The following is an 18,315-nucleotide window of genomic DNA, read 5'->3' on the forward strand; positions in this document are numbered from 1 at the left end:
GGGTGAAAAAATAAAATTTTGAAGTTGAAAATATTTTTAAAAAACAAACTTAAAATTTTTTTGGGGGGGCGGGGATGGGGTGCGTGGGGGGTCTGGATAGGAGGTGGGTGGGGGGTCGAGGGTATGGTGAAAAAATGAAATTTTGAAGTTGAAAATATTTTTTTAAAAACAAACTTTAATTTTTTTTGGGGGTAGGGGTGGCGAGTAGGGGGTGGGTGGGTTGGGGGTGAGGGTCGAGTGTATGGGTGAAAAAATAAAATTTTGAAGTTGGAAGAGAGTTTTGGAAAATGTTTTCCTTAAGTTTTGAAGGGAAGTCATTTTCCTTAAATTTGAGGAAAATGAGTTGATTTGAAAAACATTTTCCAAAACATTTAACCCAATCAAACATGAGAAAATTGGAAAACTTTTTTCGGAAAATGTTTTCCTTCATACCAAACACACCCATAGTGAGTTTCCATTTTACCCCTATTAATTATGAAATGAATGAATTAAAAATTTAAGATTTTCAAGAAGTTCTACTTTTTTCAAAGTAATTAATTGAGGGTTTAATAGGTAAAAAAAAAATTATCCTTTATTAATTTGTCAAAATGAACAAGTAATTAGTAACAACTGAACAAGTAATTAGGGACAAAGGAGTATTTCCCGATCCAATGAATTAAGAAGGGAGTGCATAAAGAAGTGGGTTTTGGTCAGTTGGCGTGCGTTTATGCTTCCATTTGCGCATGATCCTACACAACCCCATGCCTGTACTACAAATATGTATCCACGATTCATTAGAAATCAATAATTTTTATATGTTTTTGTGCAAAAATTATCGGAGATTATCAAACATATAACTTTAGGTTGAGCAAAATCAAATATGAAATTTTTTTGATATACCATGTTTATTTTGAAAAGCTCATTGAGCAATTCAAGAAAATAAGTTTCTATCCGCTACGCAGAGAAAAATAAAGTTATTTTAAAGGGACAATGAATCCGTTAAATTCTGAATTCATCTCTCAATATTTTACACACCATACTACAATAAAAATGTTCTTAATTTTGACTGTCATATATGACTGTTTATAGGTACAAATCACAATGATCAGAAAGTATATATTTTTGTTGGGTTTTATGCATGCTCAACATTTTTTAATATTTGTGCAACAGGGGAATGTTCCTTTCCCCAGATATATTAATAAAATAAAAATATTTTTACCTTTAATTTGTCCCTATTATGTGACTCAATTCTTATTTACTAGCTAGAAAGCATGAGCTGATAAATTTAATTAATCAACACATGTTATATGTAGTAGTTGTCATTCCTTATAATTCAAGCAACTATATTTATATTACAGAAATAATTTAGTACATGACCAGTAAGGCAGTAAATACAGGCCTTGTGGTCATAATTATGATCTACAATTACTCAGATTCTCTAAAAACGTATTGGATTTATGTCAAATTCTTCAAAAATAATGCAATTTTGACGGGTTCAAAATGAAGGCGGTTGCACTTTTTACGATCTGAGTAACACGGACATAACAAAATAATTGCATGACACTTGGTTCATGCATGCTTGTGCACACTCTCCAAAATTGATTGTTCATCGTGGTAATGGGCCTCGTGAAACTTAATTTGACCGAAAGATCGATGGATTGTGGTGATGGGGCCACGTGTAATTTAGTTTGTGTGTGTGCTTTAACAAATTAAATTTTTTTATTAGTAGTTAAAAAGATTAGGAAGCTACATATAAAATGTAGAGATTTACTTTTTATTAATGGTGCGTTATATTTTAATTAGCACCAACAAGAAGTGGCCATTTCTTTCAACTTAACAGTTTATTTTGGTTCATGGGCTTAAGCTTTGGGCTAGATAATTGTTAACATATTACAATTGTTAACATCATTGGGCTAAGTCTACTTTCCTTATCGTACGATTCTTCCAGACTATTCTATGTCATTCATTCTCCATTCCGTCTACTCAGAGAACCCATAATTTAACGACGCATTTACATATAATCTTTTTCGTGAATTTGAATCAGTTTTCTACGATCATTCGTTCTTTCTTTCCATTCCAAAAGATAATAGTTGGCTGATCGGTGCCCAGCCCAAGCCGGGACTGGGCACCTATCAGCCCAATACAGATATGGGCTTCTTCACAAAGTAAGTTAACAAATAATGGGCCAAGCCCAATATTCCTCTAATTCAGCATTTGTACTTTAGCCATTTACTTCATCAACTCTTTCTTTTATTATGTAGCACAATTGCACAAATGACCCTTTTGAGGCGACTAATTTTGTTCAATTCTTTTTTAGTTCATTGGATTAAATTTTCTATGAGAATGAAAATTCATCCAACTGAATTCCAAAGGCAGAATTGTAGGCCATTATATGAATGGAAACTGAATTTATAAACAAGATTTAGAAAAGGCCATATGGTGCAAATAATCCCTTTTATCTTTTGATTTTTTCTTTATTATAATAGAATTTCATGAACATAAATATATTTAAACTTTACTTGAAATTTTAATCCTTATCATTTCCTCCAACTTTCTTCTATTTCTTCTTTGTTTTTAGGTGTTCGGTTGTTCGAAATTCATTTGCCCGACTAGTTCAGATGCACATAAAAATAAGCTATCAAGTAGATAAAGTGTTCTATCACCAAACAATATTCATTATGATTTTAACTCCTATATCAATCTTGATAGTTCATGCACATAGGGGCGGAGCTATAGTGGAATACGAGAATATTAAATGTGTTCAAGTTAAGCTTGTCTGTTAAATGAAATAATATTTTGTTCGAGTTTAACTTATGTATACTAATTACTTATATTATTAAATTACGCATTCATATCAAATTTATAATAAAAGGGTTAACAATCAACAATAATCCAACATGGAAACTACTTTAACAAAAGTGTACTTTTTTCTTTTTTCAACCAAAATAAGGCCCACTGATGAAATTGTCTACTTGATGCCTCATTTTTTGTTGTCATCGTATGTATTTATTGTGATGAGTTAAGACAAATGAATTGTGTGGTTGATGTTATTGTTGTATTATTATGGATGACAGCTAAAAGTGTTTGATTCATTTATGAAAAACAATGCACCCACTTAACATGATTTTTGTGATTACTTGAAATTGTTTTTTTATCCCACATCCCTAGTTTGGTATCCACATGAAAGTTCGATTAAATTTGAATTTGCATCGAGAAGTTCCACTTAACAAAAGTGACTCTGTATCCAAGGAAACTTGAATTCGAGACTTGTGGTTAGAGATGAAAGAATACTCACCACTCCACCACAAACTTTGTTGTTTACTTGGAATTGTTGTTATCACACAGTTTGATTTGTACAAGCAATTCTGAAAAAGATTGATCATATTCTATTCAAGTGGCTATTACTATCTGCGTAAATTGTAGTAGGATGATTCGAATTTACTTCTTTCTGAATAAGATACATTTTTTTTTTATTGAAGTTGATGCTCCAAAAATGGAAATGCACAATAGATAAATTTAAATTTAGACAAATCCTAATATAAGCACAAAAAAGAATGGTCATTGCTAATGTAATCATTCTTATTTTCTCTTCATCAATTGCGTATTCTGATTAATAAAAGTTACTAAATTATGTCAAACTTATTCATACCATGTTAACGTTGTTTTTGCTCTAGAGGGTAGTCAATTTACATTTTTCCACCAAAGGATCTGCCCTTAGTAAAAGAGACCCATCATCCTAAATCGAATGTCTTGATTTCGAGCTTTAGAATTAAATAAAATTTCAATAAGGAGCATTTTTGCCTTTAGGGTGATTTTCACAAATAACTTATTTCGAAACCATCATTCAGATTTTAGTTCATGGTAGAATTTTGGAAATTATCCTTTCGGACAACATTAGATTCACGTCTATTATTTGTTTATATATTATTCAACCTCACATACAAAATGTTAAATCGGTCATTTAATAACTTTAATAACTACTTTAATCTAACATTTTCCGCAAAATAATAAGTCAAGACCGACATAATTTTATCTATCATTTCTTAGTAACCATGTGATTTGTTTAAACCCATTCATAAAATTGTGATTAAAGATTAAACTTGGCTACTTAAACTAGCTGAGCTGGCTAACAAATATTTAATTATTGACAAAAGGACCACTTGTATATAATTAAATCAAATGAATTTGGTAGAATCACCAGCTAAGAAACAAAAATAAAATAACTCAACAAATAAATCAACAGTAATTCACGAAGAAAATCAGATTTAGAATATTTATAAAGAGACATAAACAATTTAAATGTAGAAAAATAATAATAAAGCTTGACCAAACATTAATTTATCATCATTTTCAATAATTGTCGAAAATAATTAATTATATACAGAGATACAACAGACATGTTCATTGACGATTTTACCCTTTCTAGAAAAACACAAGTCCTCGCCGCGTTTCCTCAATTTTTTGAACCGTCAAATTTCTCCTCGACAATATCGGCGTCTGCGTCCCACCACGTGTCACCGTCAGTTTACTCTAACGGCGTTTTCACGTTTCTCAAATCACCGACCGTCAACATCCCGGCGGCTTCATTTCTGACGTAAACTTTTCCGACGCCGGAACCATTAACTCCGACGACCTTCCCTGATCCTTTACCCCAGTCAGCACATATCGCCGGAGAATTACTTTTCATCCTCGTATCATACGCAGCTAAAACAACACCGTTTCGGTCGTTTTTCACTTCCGATGACAAAACCACAGACGGCGACGCCATTGCCACCGACGGTACCTCAGAAGACCCAGTAAATAAATTTCCTATTTTCTCTTCCTGATTCAAATCCCATAACGAAACTACACTTTTCGATAAATCTTCGTATTCATAATCTAATCCTAAAGCTAAACTATCCCATAGCTTCACAACATTCTTCCCGGCGGAAAATTCCGTCCATGGAAACCTCTCGAAGCTATTTCTCCGCCGCCGGAATCTCAAATTCCTATTTTGCTCCTTTTCCCTGAAATAAAAACACGATCCCGCAACAGTAAAATCCTCATCAATTTGTTGATCTAATAGATCCTCATCATCCGAAGACGGTGCCGCCGCCGATGAGCATTTATCATCTTCATCGTCGTCATCGGAAATATCGAAGTCTTCGCCTAGATATTGAAGAAGGGGTTCAGCAGAAGGTTTAATTCTACGAACGTAAATGAATAATAGCTTGATTTTTCTTATTAAGCTGCTGAAAGTAGCTAAAATGGCGAGAATTAAAGCACCCCATTTCCAGAAACTGTAAACATGGGGTACTTTTTCAATGGGGGAAAGTGAAAAGAATCGAGAAACCAGAGATGGGTTTTGTAGACATTTCACCCCTGCTTCAAAATCGCTGATCATGTTGATCTCAGGGAACTCCATTTTTAGGGTTTTTGACCCAATGAGATGAAGAAGAAGAAGAAGAAGAAGAAGAAATGAAGATAATTAAGGAGCTGTTTGGTTAGAAAAAAAAAATTGTGAAGAAAACAAGAAATTGAGGGGTTTGTAAAAGGGAAGAAGAAGGGGTATATAATGGTGGAGAAGAGAGGCTAAAGGGGTAATAAAATAATTTTATTTGGGGTTGTTGAGAATGACGTGGAGGAAATGTATTGGATAAGGAATAGAAAATGTTGTGACACGTCAGAAAGTGCATAAACTTTAGGAAGAAAATAATAATAGGAAAATCGTATAAAATAACAAATTATTAATTCAAATTAAGTATTATAATTATAGTTTCACTTAATTCTAATCCGTAGCAAACACTTTCTCATTTGCCTCTCTCCTTAGAAATCTCGCTCGGCACTCTCTCTTGCCTCTCTCACTTTACACAAACACAAATGAATAAATTATGTTTGTGTTTGTATAAAGCGAAAGAGAATTGTATATACAAATACAAATACAATATATTTTCGTTTTATACACTTATAATTATACAATACAAATCTTCCCCTCCTAGTTCTCTTTTGTTTTTCTCTCTTTCTCGCTTTATACAAAAACAAATTATACAAAAAACAATGTATAATTTGTGTTGGTATAAAGCGAGAGAGATATTTGATATACAGATATAATTGTTTTAACTCGATTCAATTGTACACAAATTTTATGCAGATATACAAACACAAAGAACATATACATAAAGAAACACAATTTGCATATACACAGACGCCCGATTTATACAAATTGTTGTGATTTGTACAAATTAGTTGTCAGCGATTTAATAGAAATCAAAGCTGCCTGCGATTTTTATACAAATCCAATGTTCTATAGCAATATGAGCGCTAATATGATTTTTATGCTTGCTAAACCTAAAACATACTCAAAAAAATTGAGATTAAAGTGATGAAATTGTTTCGATAGATTTTTTATTTAAAGAAAGAAAAAGAAAAAATAATAAGAACAAGTTAAAAGGATAAATATCAATACTTTGGATATGTGAGAGATATACATTTGATCATTTACTGACCTTTTATCCTAATAATCGATCTTCACACTCATACTTCTTCCTCTCCTTAAGTCTACTATAACCAATTTCTCATATATATGAATCATTTCAGTCTTTTTTCATATTTGATAGAATTACTTATATATACAACATATTTATTCTAGAATTATCACCTCAGTTGATAAACTATTTGATTTCTTTAATAATTTTATTTGACGTGAATTTAAATTAATTTATAAATAAATTTCAAATATAAAATAATTTTAAAAAAAATTGTATAAATATATAGGAGAAGGGTGGGTGCATACTGCATAGTCAGGAGATTCCAGAAAATTAAATAATGAGAAATTATCTTTAATAAATTTATTTGACGTGAATTTAAATTAATTTATAAATAAATTTCAAATATAAAATATTTTTTTAAAAAATTGTATAAATATATAGGAGAAGTGGGTGCATACTGCATAGTCAGGAGATTCCAGAAAATTAAATAATGAGAAATTATAGTGTTTGGTCATTAATGAGTCATCAAATAAGAACAGAGCTAAATTTTGTGGTGCCTTGTGGGTCCATTCACAATAGTAACCATAGGAATATCAACACTTGTTGGACAAAATTTTAATATATACTTTAGAGTTCTATTTTTGTGGTTATTGTTTGCACCAAAATAATTTTTGTGGTGCTACAATATTGTTATTGTGTTAGCAATAAGTTCAAAGAAAAATCTTGAACAAGATAAGTAAGTTTTCTTATCTTCTAGGTTTGGATAAACATGAGAAACAAGTTAGAGGACAAGTATTTTTTAAACAAATACAAGAAAAGTAAATGAAATTAAGGGTATGTTAGGTATGACTGAAAATATATTCCACGAATATAAGTGAGTTTTTAAATTTATTTTGATTTCTTATATTCGATCCATAAGTAATTTATATATATATATATATATTCAGGGTGGGGCAAAGACAAGGTGTGTTGAAGGATCTCAAATTGTTTTTTGAGAGAAAATATTTTTCAAATTAAGTTTTTCTGAACTAAATATGAAAAAATTGAAATATGTGCACAATCAACATAAATGACATTTGTCGATTTTTTTTTCATTAAGAGATAAATCATTTTTAGAAAGAAAAAAAAGGTTTTTCTAAAATTTTAATCCATCAAATAAAAAAAAAAATTAAAAATATTCCTCTACGTGTTGAGTGCACCCTAAATGAAAATGAGTAGATTAGAAGATTTTTTTTCTTCTTAGATTGCCTAATGGCCTATAGACTATAGACGTAATTTTCTTTCTTGTGCAATATAAAGATGCTAGATGTATCATATTTGTGACTTATTAATAACTCAATGTTAAAAATTTTTAAATATCATGTTTATGGGCAAAGCCAAAAAAAATTATTAATGAAAATAGTAAATACGTGAAAAAATGAGGAAATTTAACATATAAACATTACATGTTTTTTCTAGAATAGATTATTTATATTACTAATACATTAGAGTAGGCTCTTCTAGAGTGCTTAAACAATGCTTGCTTAGTTGTTCTTGCTTATATATATATATATATATATATATATGTGTCAAATTGATAACAATTTGGATATTAATTCTAGAATAATTTAGTACTTAGGGGTCACTTCATAGTTGATTAGAGCTATACAAATATTAGTAATGCAGAGATTAATAAAAAAAATTGTATGTTATTTTATGCAAGTATCCTAATTATGAAGGACTTAGTTATACAGTATTGATCATTAATCCATTATCATGACAATAGGGACAAAATATTGGGAAAAGCTAAGCTACATTCTTTAAAAGAAATATCACGTGTCAAAATTTTTACTAAAGAAAAAAAATTAAATACATGAAGAATCATAGTTTTTCAATAAAAATGTGTATATTAGCTCCTCTTGAATAATAATAGTAAATTCGTCTGTAACTATATAACATATAATCGCGAACTCAAATTACAAATAGTTATTCCTTTAATCCTTATTTCATTTTTAGCGTAAACTCGTGAACTCTTATAATTAAGTAAAATAGGCTGTTTTTCATTAATGTTTTTTTATTTTTAGAACTAATTAATCATTTGTAACTCTATAAGTCCTAAGTTTTTTTCTTTTCATTTGTAAAAATATTCTGAAAATTGATTTTGATAGTAAAATATTTTTGTAGGGCACGTCACTTTTTATAGAATTGATTTGACACTCGCTAGGTACTTTTCTCAAAAGGCAACTCATTAGACTTAAGACTTTACAAGTTGGCTTTTAATTATTTTTGTGTGTTATTTTTTGACTAGATTAAAGTAATTATTTTTTAGTACTTATCCCTTAATGTTAACATATAGTCCAATAATATAATGCACTTTTGTTGTATCGCAATCTTATGACTAAGATAGAAAGAGAAAGCAAGGTGCAAGAATTTTCTTGGTTATTATAAATTAATTAAAAAATAGTGGCTATAAAAAAAGGTATTTTAATATCTTGGAATCAAATTTTAAAAAGTTGACAAGTCTTCATAAAAAAATGATTGGTTTATGTTAGACTCAATAAAAAGTTGGAATAAATTCTAAGTACAATTAATCTTTACAGCTCATGTCTAGCTCTCACTAATTCTTAATCATTGTCAAATATCATTTGCGTGTCTACGTAATTGATAGAAACTTAATATTTCGATCTGAATATATATTAGAACGACATGTATACATATACCTTTCTCGAACGGTTGGTTGATCAAGTGTATAAGTTTAATATTGGATATATATGTGAATTATCGATCCACATAATATTAACTTACTTTTTTAAGAGAGAGAGTCCAAAAAGTAGCTTGCTATTTAGGCTCTCGAACGTTGCACTATAACATGAGTCTGACGTACCTACAATATTTTTTTTTAAAACACTCTTAATTCATAACTTACACGTTCAAATTTTAAAATGTAGTGTCCTTAACTAGAGAAATAGTTAAAAAAAAAATTTGGTTTTCCACTCGGTGTTCGGAACCAACATTGAAACCCCGACTAAATTCGGATAGCACATTGAAGGGCACATTCGAAGGTGGCGCCCCCAATAGGATTTTCTCCATACCCTGAGCTCAAACCCAAGAAATAGTTTAAGTTATTCAAGTACTAATTGTTTTTTTTTATCTAAGTTTGTTTTCAAACTTAGATAAAAGAAAACAATTTGCTATATATATGTTAAACCCGTCAATTCAATTAGCACTTGGAAAGTAAGTAAAGCAACAAAATTGTATGGTGTGAAATAGTTGTAGTAATTTAAAGATTAAACTTCAATGAATATACACAACAACACGTGAAAATGATGTTTATATATGTTGATTAATTAACCGATTAATTAGTTAATTTAAAAGTCAATACGTAATTCTCTTTTTGAAAATTATTATCGTCCTTCCTGGATTCTTCGAAAGTAGAATTTTGATCAATTAAGTTGAAGTTGATTAGTCTTTTTTGTTCTGGTCCTTGTTCACAACCATTCCTTAATTACTTATCGAGTTAACTTTGACTAGTTTTAGAAGACTAATTAAGTTGAAGTTGATTAGTCTTTTTGTTCATAATCCCTTGGTCCTTGTTCACAACCATTCCTTAATTACTTATCGAGTTAACTTTGACTAGTTTTAGAAGACTAATTACTCTCTTCGAACCAAAATATATGATATTTTTTTAATGTGACACATCTCTTGCGCAAGTTAATTAATAACTGAACAAATAATTGACCAATATTATTTTTAAAAGTGATTGGTTAGTTTATACAGGTTTTACGTGTTTTACCTTCTTATTCATAAGTTCATCCCGTGCGAATTTGAATTAATTGAGTCAATAGATTTTGAATATCAAATAATTAAACCAAAAAAGGTGATACAATTTTGATATATGTATTCCCTTTTAAATTGTTACAATCATATGATCCAAGTTGAGATTATTGAGTATCATGCTATATATGAACCGATTTGTATTAATCATTATGGTCATAAATCAAATAATATTAGCAATAATATTTTTCCTAAATATATATAACAAAAAAGTCAATGGAAGACGTGTTTTTGATTATTTTTTTCTTTGTACCCATAAATTGGAGTAGGCTCTCTAGTGTTCAAATTAAATAATTGATTGCTTAGTTGTTCTTGCTTTTATATGGGGTTGCATTGTCCGTCAAATTGCCAATCATTTGAATCTTAATTTCATTTCCCAATAATTTTGGTTTTATTATTCTCTTAGCACCCGTTCGGTGTGACGTATAAAGTATAATTCTAAGATAAAATATAGGCCCGTGTTTGTTTGGAGGTATTAGGTAGTAATTGAATTAGTTATCTCACCATTTTTGTCATAGTGATGAGATAAGTTATCGGTTATCCATATACTTGATAGAATAACTTATCCCGAAATTAGTTTTCCTACAATAACTTGTTCCCCACCAATTGACCGGTTAGTTCATCTTTATTTTTTCAACATCTTAAAAATACTTGTCCAGTTTAAAAAATCAATAGATAATTCATTTCTCAACTGGAATAACATAGTAGATTATCTTTTTCCTTTTATTGTTTGTTTGTTAAAATGTGTGTCAAGTCGAATATAAATAACTAAAAATGGATGAATGGAATAAAGGAGATAGATCATTTTTGTGTTTTCTTGACAATGCATAAAGTGGATTACTTAATTAATTAATTACTAAATAAGAATGGTTTTTGTTTTACGTAATTACATATCTTTGTTGTCGTCCATTTAAAGGAGACGGTGCTTGCCCAAACGATTTCATTAATGCTTAATTTGGTTTGGTAGAGAACGTGGATTTGGTTACAAATTATTATTAGGACCTAATTGGATCATTAGTCATTATAATATTGATTGTGATCTCTTTGTTCTCAATTAAAGATATTGTGTTCACGCCCTGAATACTTTTTACCTCTGAAAAATGAGTGTTTTACCATTAAATTTTGAAAATGTATCTCTTAATATTTCTAATTAAAAAATACTACATAGCTACATACTATTCAATATTTGGAATCGTTGATAATATTATGAATTTCAAACTTAAAAAGGGAAAACTAGAAATTCCATCATGGACGAAAGCTAGGAATTGTCATGATATTTCATTTTTATTTTTTTTGAAATTCATGAAAATTATATGAATTTCGATCCATGACCGTATTTCTTTTCACTTGTTTAAGTTTGAAATTCACAATATTGTCTTAAGGTTACGCATCAAAAGTGGATACTTTTTAATAAGTTTCTAAATATCGATTATTCTCAAAAAGTCTTTACTCCATATAAGCTTTAAGTGTTTATATTTTTAATATGTTTATTTAATATAAATTTAAATTAATCGAATCAGTATATTTTGAATACGGAATAGTTGAACGAATGAAAGTGCTACGTATATGTATTTCCTTGTAAATTATAATTAAAGGTAATAGCCCCATTCACGTGTAATTTTAATCTCCAAACGTAATATGTATAATTAAAAACTCTACTTACGTGATAAGATTTTTATAGCAAGCAAAAAGGATTATATGAGCAACTGGTCAACTTGCAAAGCAATTTCATTGAGGGGACCTGAAATTTTTGCTATATTATGTGATATATAGATATAGTAACATTACTATTATTTATTGTATTCTGATCCATTGAGACACCACTTTCTTGTAAGTGACACATCTCCATGAATCATCATTCTAATCTATTCTTATAGATTTTTGACTCATTTTCGGACACTACTAAAAAAAAAAAAATAGAGGTTTTTTTTATTGTAAATTAATAAAAAAATTGTGTTATAAAATATAATTTTTTCTATTTATTTCCTCGAATTATTAGATTACTGAAAATATGGTGGTGAGCAACAAATTCTCGCTAAAATAGTGGAAAATTATACACAAGTTAAAGCAATATACTTTCTTCTTTTATTTTGTTTGGTGGTTTTTGCTTATAAAAAGTCAATATATTAATTTGTTTTACCTAGTATATTAAGATTAAAAATTAAAATATTTGAATTTTCAGTTTTGATGTTTTTATTTCAAATTATTTTACTCAATAATTGGGCAATAATTTGGTAAAATGGATAACAGAAAACACTCCCTTTTTGCTTCAAGTGTGAAAAGAAGTTGGAAGAAAAAGAGTAAATTAATCAGTGAAGTATGTAAAGTGACTAAACATGTAACATGTGAAAATTAAAAGTAGACCCCACGTGAAAATTATACTTATTTTAAATTGTTGAATATATAGTCAATTTTCAACAATATCGAGGTCTAGAATTTAACGGAATTGGAATGGAAAAAAAATATATTAAATCAATTTCAATGTGAAAAATGGTTTTCTCTTTTTGTTACAAAAATATAGAAACTCTCCGCACTTTATATTTATAATATAATAAATCATACATAAAGTCAAGTTGTTTATTACTCCCTCTGTCCCTAATTACTTGTCCACTTTTCCTTTTATAGTTGTCCGTCCATTTTGACAAATCAAGAAAGGACAATTTTTTTTACCTATTATACCCTCAATTAAATGACTAATTACTTTGAAAAATGCAGAACTTTTCATCCACTTCATAATTAATAGGGGTAAAATGGTAAATTTACTACGTAATTAGGGACAAAGGGAGTAAGTAATTATGATTTAATAACAACATTAATGTATATAAATGTATGCGTCAACAACAACAATAATTTATTAAGTGAAATTTTATAAAAGCTCTCCTCCACATAGGTATAACATATAAAGATAATGCCTTACAATTATGTATTCATCTCCAGAATTTATCGATAGCACAACAAAGACATTGATAAATTCTCCGCCTTACGGATATGAAGGTCACGATAACTCATTGAATTAGAATGAATGTCGCAAAATTTATCGCATATAAATTTTGATAAATGACAAACAATAAACATCTTGTGAGATGATATAATATACTTGGTTGCAATTTTTTCAAAAAAAAAAAACTCCGTCCATCTAAAGATGAAGTGAAGGACGGTGAGTGGTCCACTATGATAATGAAACCAATATAATTTTTTTATAAAAAAAAAACAAGAGAAAATGATTATTTTTTTTATTTGTGTGTGTGGAAAAGAGTCAATAAAAAAGTGAATGGTGAAGTGCCTATCAAATTGATAGTCACTTCAATTTTAATTAATTTGCTAATATTTATATCGTTTCGTATTTGCTTGAATGTTTAACTATAGTAATTGGTGCCTATCAAATTGATAGTCACTTCAATTTTAATTAATTTGCTAATAGTTATATCGTTTCGTATTTGCTTGACAATAATGTTTAACTATAGTAATGGATTTGTCAATAAAAATAATTTTGTTTTATTTATCTTTGTTGGCGCCGTCCATATGAAACAGAATGCTTGTACGTAAAGATTTGCAATTCTTTGGATTTTATTGTATTCCGTGTGTCACACGAATTCAGAATTTAAAATTTACAAATTATTTTTATTATAGTAACTTTCAAGTTAATATATAATTGAGTATTTTAAGGTGTGACCTAGTGATCAATAAAGTGGGTTGAGAACCATGAGATTTCATATTCATTTCCAATAGAGGCTAAAAGTTATGTAATTTCTTTTTATCGGTTCAAGCTTTGGTAGATTGTGTTACTACTTACTCAGTAGTCAATACATGTTGATGGGAGACAACAAATGCTCTGTGAAATTAGTCGTGGTTCAATTTCTAACAAAAGCAAAAATACTGAGTGATTTCTTTTTATTTGGTAAAGCCTTAAAGGATTGAGTCACTCGATACTTGTTGGTAGAAGGTAGCATATGTTTCATGAAATTAGTTGAGGTTTCAATTAATGCAAAACTACAAAAGCAAAACTTTTAGGTGATTTGGTTAAAATCCTTTGCCAAAAACTTGGTTTTTATTTAGTCTTTCTCCCTCTTTCGATCTATGTAGAGTATTAGAACAAAAAAAAGTAATTTTATTTATTAAGATTGTAAGTATAAATTTGTATATTCTTGTGATTCTTCTTTTCTAAATAGTGTTTGTTACTAAAAGGCCGTTAGTAGAGAAAATCTCGAACCTAGAATAATGTAAAACTCATGTACATATTTGATTGCCAAGAACTTGGAGCAACACTACGATATTTCAAGTTGATTCTAAGGAAGACCACCTCTTGATTACTTCGACTTTGAAAAAAATAATGTTTCTCGTTATGAATATTTAAGAGTTTAAGAGATATTAAATTCAAAGTTATACTGATATTCACGCAACTAATTAAGATTAATACCTATATTTTTTTTTTGGTGTATTCCAATAGTGTTGCAGTGGCCAAACTTAAAAATCAAATTTGGTACTGGGGAACTTTGTTGGTGCTGCTTAAGGATAGAGTAGAATAAAAGCAATTAATTATGCCTTGTAATTAAAATTAAAAAGTCGTCTAAACATCCTAATTAAGAAATGACAGGTTAATTTAATGTAATCCATTAATTAAAATATTAGCAAAGGGTGGATGAATACAAAATAGATAATGACTCATGAGTGATTATGACAATAATTAACAAATACTTACTACATTGAACAAAGGGAAACAGATTCTCTGAAACAAATATTGAAATCAAATTTTGATAAGATTTACAGCCACCCTAAGAAAATGGATCTATGTAGTATAATATAATAATATAAATATATAATCCCTAAAGGTGTATACATATAAATATACATTCTAACATATACCATTCATCCTAACTTGGGTGGAGTGATCGGCATCTCATGAAAAGAAATATAAAAGTAGGGGTGGGTAAGTGGCCAATTTCAAAATTTAGCAAAAATGAAGGTCTTCATATTAGTCTAGCAGAAATGATATGAATAATTAACGAGTTACATAGACGTTTTAAATAAAAATATTTTCATTTGAGTAACTTTTAAGTCAATCATTAAAAGTTAAAACTTATTAATAAGACGGATAAGGAATAGATAGTTGGGAAGCTCATTCTTGATCAGGATCAAAACAGAAAGTAGAACGTAATATCGTGGTCAAGCTCATCGATCTATTGAAAAATGTCCGATGGAGATAAATAAAAAAGTCATATTTATGATATTTTTTATTCCAGTTTGTACATAGACTCAAATATATTAGTTACATATATCATCATATTTAAAATACCGTTCACATCCTATCAATATTTGAATAAAATAGTTGAATTATTGACATTCAAATAACCTAATTCAAATTGTGAGATTGAAATCAGCTTTAATAAGGTCGTTTTATCTTTAAAGAAGGACTTCATACAAGTTGGATATATATGTGTTTGTTGTACCTGTCAAATTTTCAATCATTTGGACCTTAATTTGATACTACTTACTAATTAATCAGATTGAGATGTTTTCTTCGTATATTAGACTCCGTGTTTAAAGATAATATAATTAGTTAGTTAGTCTAATCAGAGAGAATTCTTTTATCTTTATAATCATTTTTTTTTTCATTCTAACTCATTCAAGGAATATGAAGACTCATGCTTGTTAATATATGTAGCTTAGCTATTGAATATTGATCACTTGAGTTAAAGTTTTATTTTTAAGTTTTTCACTTGGATTGGGAGCCGATTAAATTCATTTTATATGAAAATTTCACATTAGAAGTAAAATGCTCCCCTATAAAGACTACTATGTATCCAACAGAACTCTAACTCGAAACATTTGATAAAAAATGAAAAGAATTTATCACTATATCACAATTTGTAGCAATAACTTTAATTACGATCATTTATTTAATGTAATTAATTAATCTTTTTAAGTAGATGTGTCACGCCCTAAAAATTCACTCATTTTGAATGGTAGGGAGTAATAATTTATTATAATTAGATATATGATAAGAGAATTAGATAAGCTTAATGCTTTTGGTTTATTTGTTTTCTTTAACGTCCACACTAACAAGACGCTGAAACCACCAAGAATTTTAAATTCTTTAGGAGAAAAGAATTGGTAGATTTGGTATTGAAGACACTTTCGATCATGGACTGATTATTGATCTATTCATTTATTAGTTTATCTCAATAAAATTCAAGTTGATATCTAATCAAAGTAGATGCATGAGAAATTTTGTTAATTTTTTCTAAAAAAAACATTCTTAAAATTCGACATGTTATATATAGTTATAAACTTATAATAAAGAAATAATAATAATTTCATTAGGTATTAAAAATTAGAAAAAAAACAATTAAAACTAATAAGAATAGGATGAGTTGAGTTTGATTCACTTTTTAGTTCATTTCAGTAAAAATAACTTTTGGACAAGTCTGCTCATTTTGACCTGTGCAAATTCAGTTCGAACCTCCCCACTTGTCGTCACTAATTATATACTTCCTTTGCTTTAATTTGTTTGTCTGGTTATGACTTGTACGGAGTTTAAGAAAGAAATGAAAATCTTTTAGTCTTGTGGTCTTAAGTTGAAAATATGTAAAATGTATCAAAACGCTCTTTAATCTTGCTGTCTTACACAAATCAAATGAAAAATAAAATTGTATGAAATAACAAACTATTAATTCAAATTAAATGTTATAGTCATAGTTTTTTTTATTTATAATTCGCAGCAAACATTTCATGTTTTTTGCCATCCCATTTGTATACCGAAATATACAAATGCAAGACCCATTTGTATACCGAAATATACAAATGCAGGACCCATTTGTATACCGAAATATACAAATAGACCCAAATACATATTTTTTTGGAAAAATTACAAAAATCCCACCTTTTAGTTTGCTTATCAACATTATCCCCTATAAGTTTTAGAAATCTCCAAAATCCCTCATTTTCGCGCATCAGATTAATGTATCTAGCGCATCAGATTAATGTATCTCGCGCATCAGATTAGTGTATCTCGCGCATCAGATTATTGTATAATGTATAAAATGTACATCAGATTAGTGTATCATGTATAAAATGTAATGTATCTTACTTAACGATTAATGTATCCCGCGCATCAGATTAATGTATCAACGCTTATATTATTGTATCCGTTTGAGGGATTTTTGTAATTATAAACTTTTAAGGGATATATTGTAATTTTGCCTTAAAAGTATGTGATTTCTATAATTTACCCAATTGTTTTATGTATATCTATACCGAAATATACAAATTATAGCTATAATATACAAATATGATTTTTATGTTTGTTAAACCTAAAATTTACTCTTAAATTAAAGAGTTGATAAAAAAGATAGTATTGGGCCAAAACTTTCTATTGATTACAGATGTATCGTTGTGTTAGTAATATTGGGCTAGCTGAAGAATCAATAAAAGCCCATCTGTATTCGAAGTTGAACTTGGATCAACTTAAAAGTTGGCCCGGATAGCTAGTTTTTGGATCGCTTGTTAATATTTAGTTGTCGCTTACTATGTAACTAAGGGTGGGCATTTGGGTCATTTGAATTGGATATGAAAATTTTGATATTTTTTTTTAATTTTTAGATTGAAGAAATAACAATCCAAATACACTCGGATTAGGTTGGATTTTTACATTCGATTTTGAATTTTTTTGGTTTTGACATTTGAGCCTAAGGCAAACTATAACGATCAACAACTTGCCACTTATGCTCTGTAATTTTATATTAGACTTAATACTATAACGAAGAAGGCGTGATTCGTTTTTTTGATGTCACTATTATCGCACTTAGGGTGTGTTTGGTGTGAAGCGAAAAATGTTTTCCAATATTCTCGTGTTTGGTTAGGCTAAATGTTTTGGAAAATATTTTCCAAATCAACTCATTTTTCTCAAATTTAAGGAAAATGACTTCTCTTCAAAACTTAAGGAAAACATTTTCCAAAACTCTCTTCCAACTTCAAATTACAATTTTTTTTTTTAAAAAAATCAATTTATTTTGTCCCTATCCTCAAACCAGCCCCCCAACCACCCCCCTTCAAAAAT

General features: G+C 28.9%; 1 protein-coding gene and 1 pseudogene across 1 annotated transcript; one reads left to right on the forward strand and one right to left on the reverse strand.

The window, feature by feature from the left end:
- Nucleotides 1–4,274: 4,274 nt before the first annotated feature.
- On the reverse strand, nucleotides 4,275–5,492 carry LOC125866892 (uncharacterized). Its single transcript, XM_049547275.1, has one exon. It carries the CDS (start codon nucleotides 5,381–5,383, stop codon nucleotides 4,505–4,507), a length of 879 nt encoding a protein of 292 aa, XP_049403232.1. The 5' UTR covers nucleotides 5,384–5,492; the 3' UTR covers nucleotides 4,275–4,504.
- A 3,649-nt stretch (nucleotides 5,493–9,141) lies between these two features.
- On the forward strand, nucleotides 9,142–9,314 carry LOC125869478 (U2 spliceosomal RNA; annotated as a pseudogene).
- The last annotated feature ends 9,001 nt before the right edge of the window (nucleotides 9,315–18,315 follow it).

The sequence above is a fragment of the Solanum stenotomum genome, chromosome 6, assembly GCF_019186545.1.
Source record: "Solanum stenotomum isolate F172 chromosome 6, ASM1918654v1, whole genome shotgun sequence".
Taxonomy (NCBI): Eukaryota; Viridiplantae; Streptophyta; class Magnoliopsida; order Solanales; family Solanaceae; genus Solanum; species Solanum stenotomum.

Coding starts and splice junctions, on each gene's coding strand:
- LOC125866892 (XM_049547275.1), bottom strand. CDS start 5,383: ATGGAGTTCCCTGAGATCAACATGATCAGCGATTTTGAAGCAGGGGTG.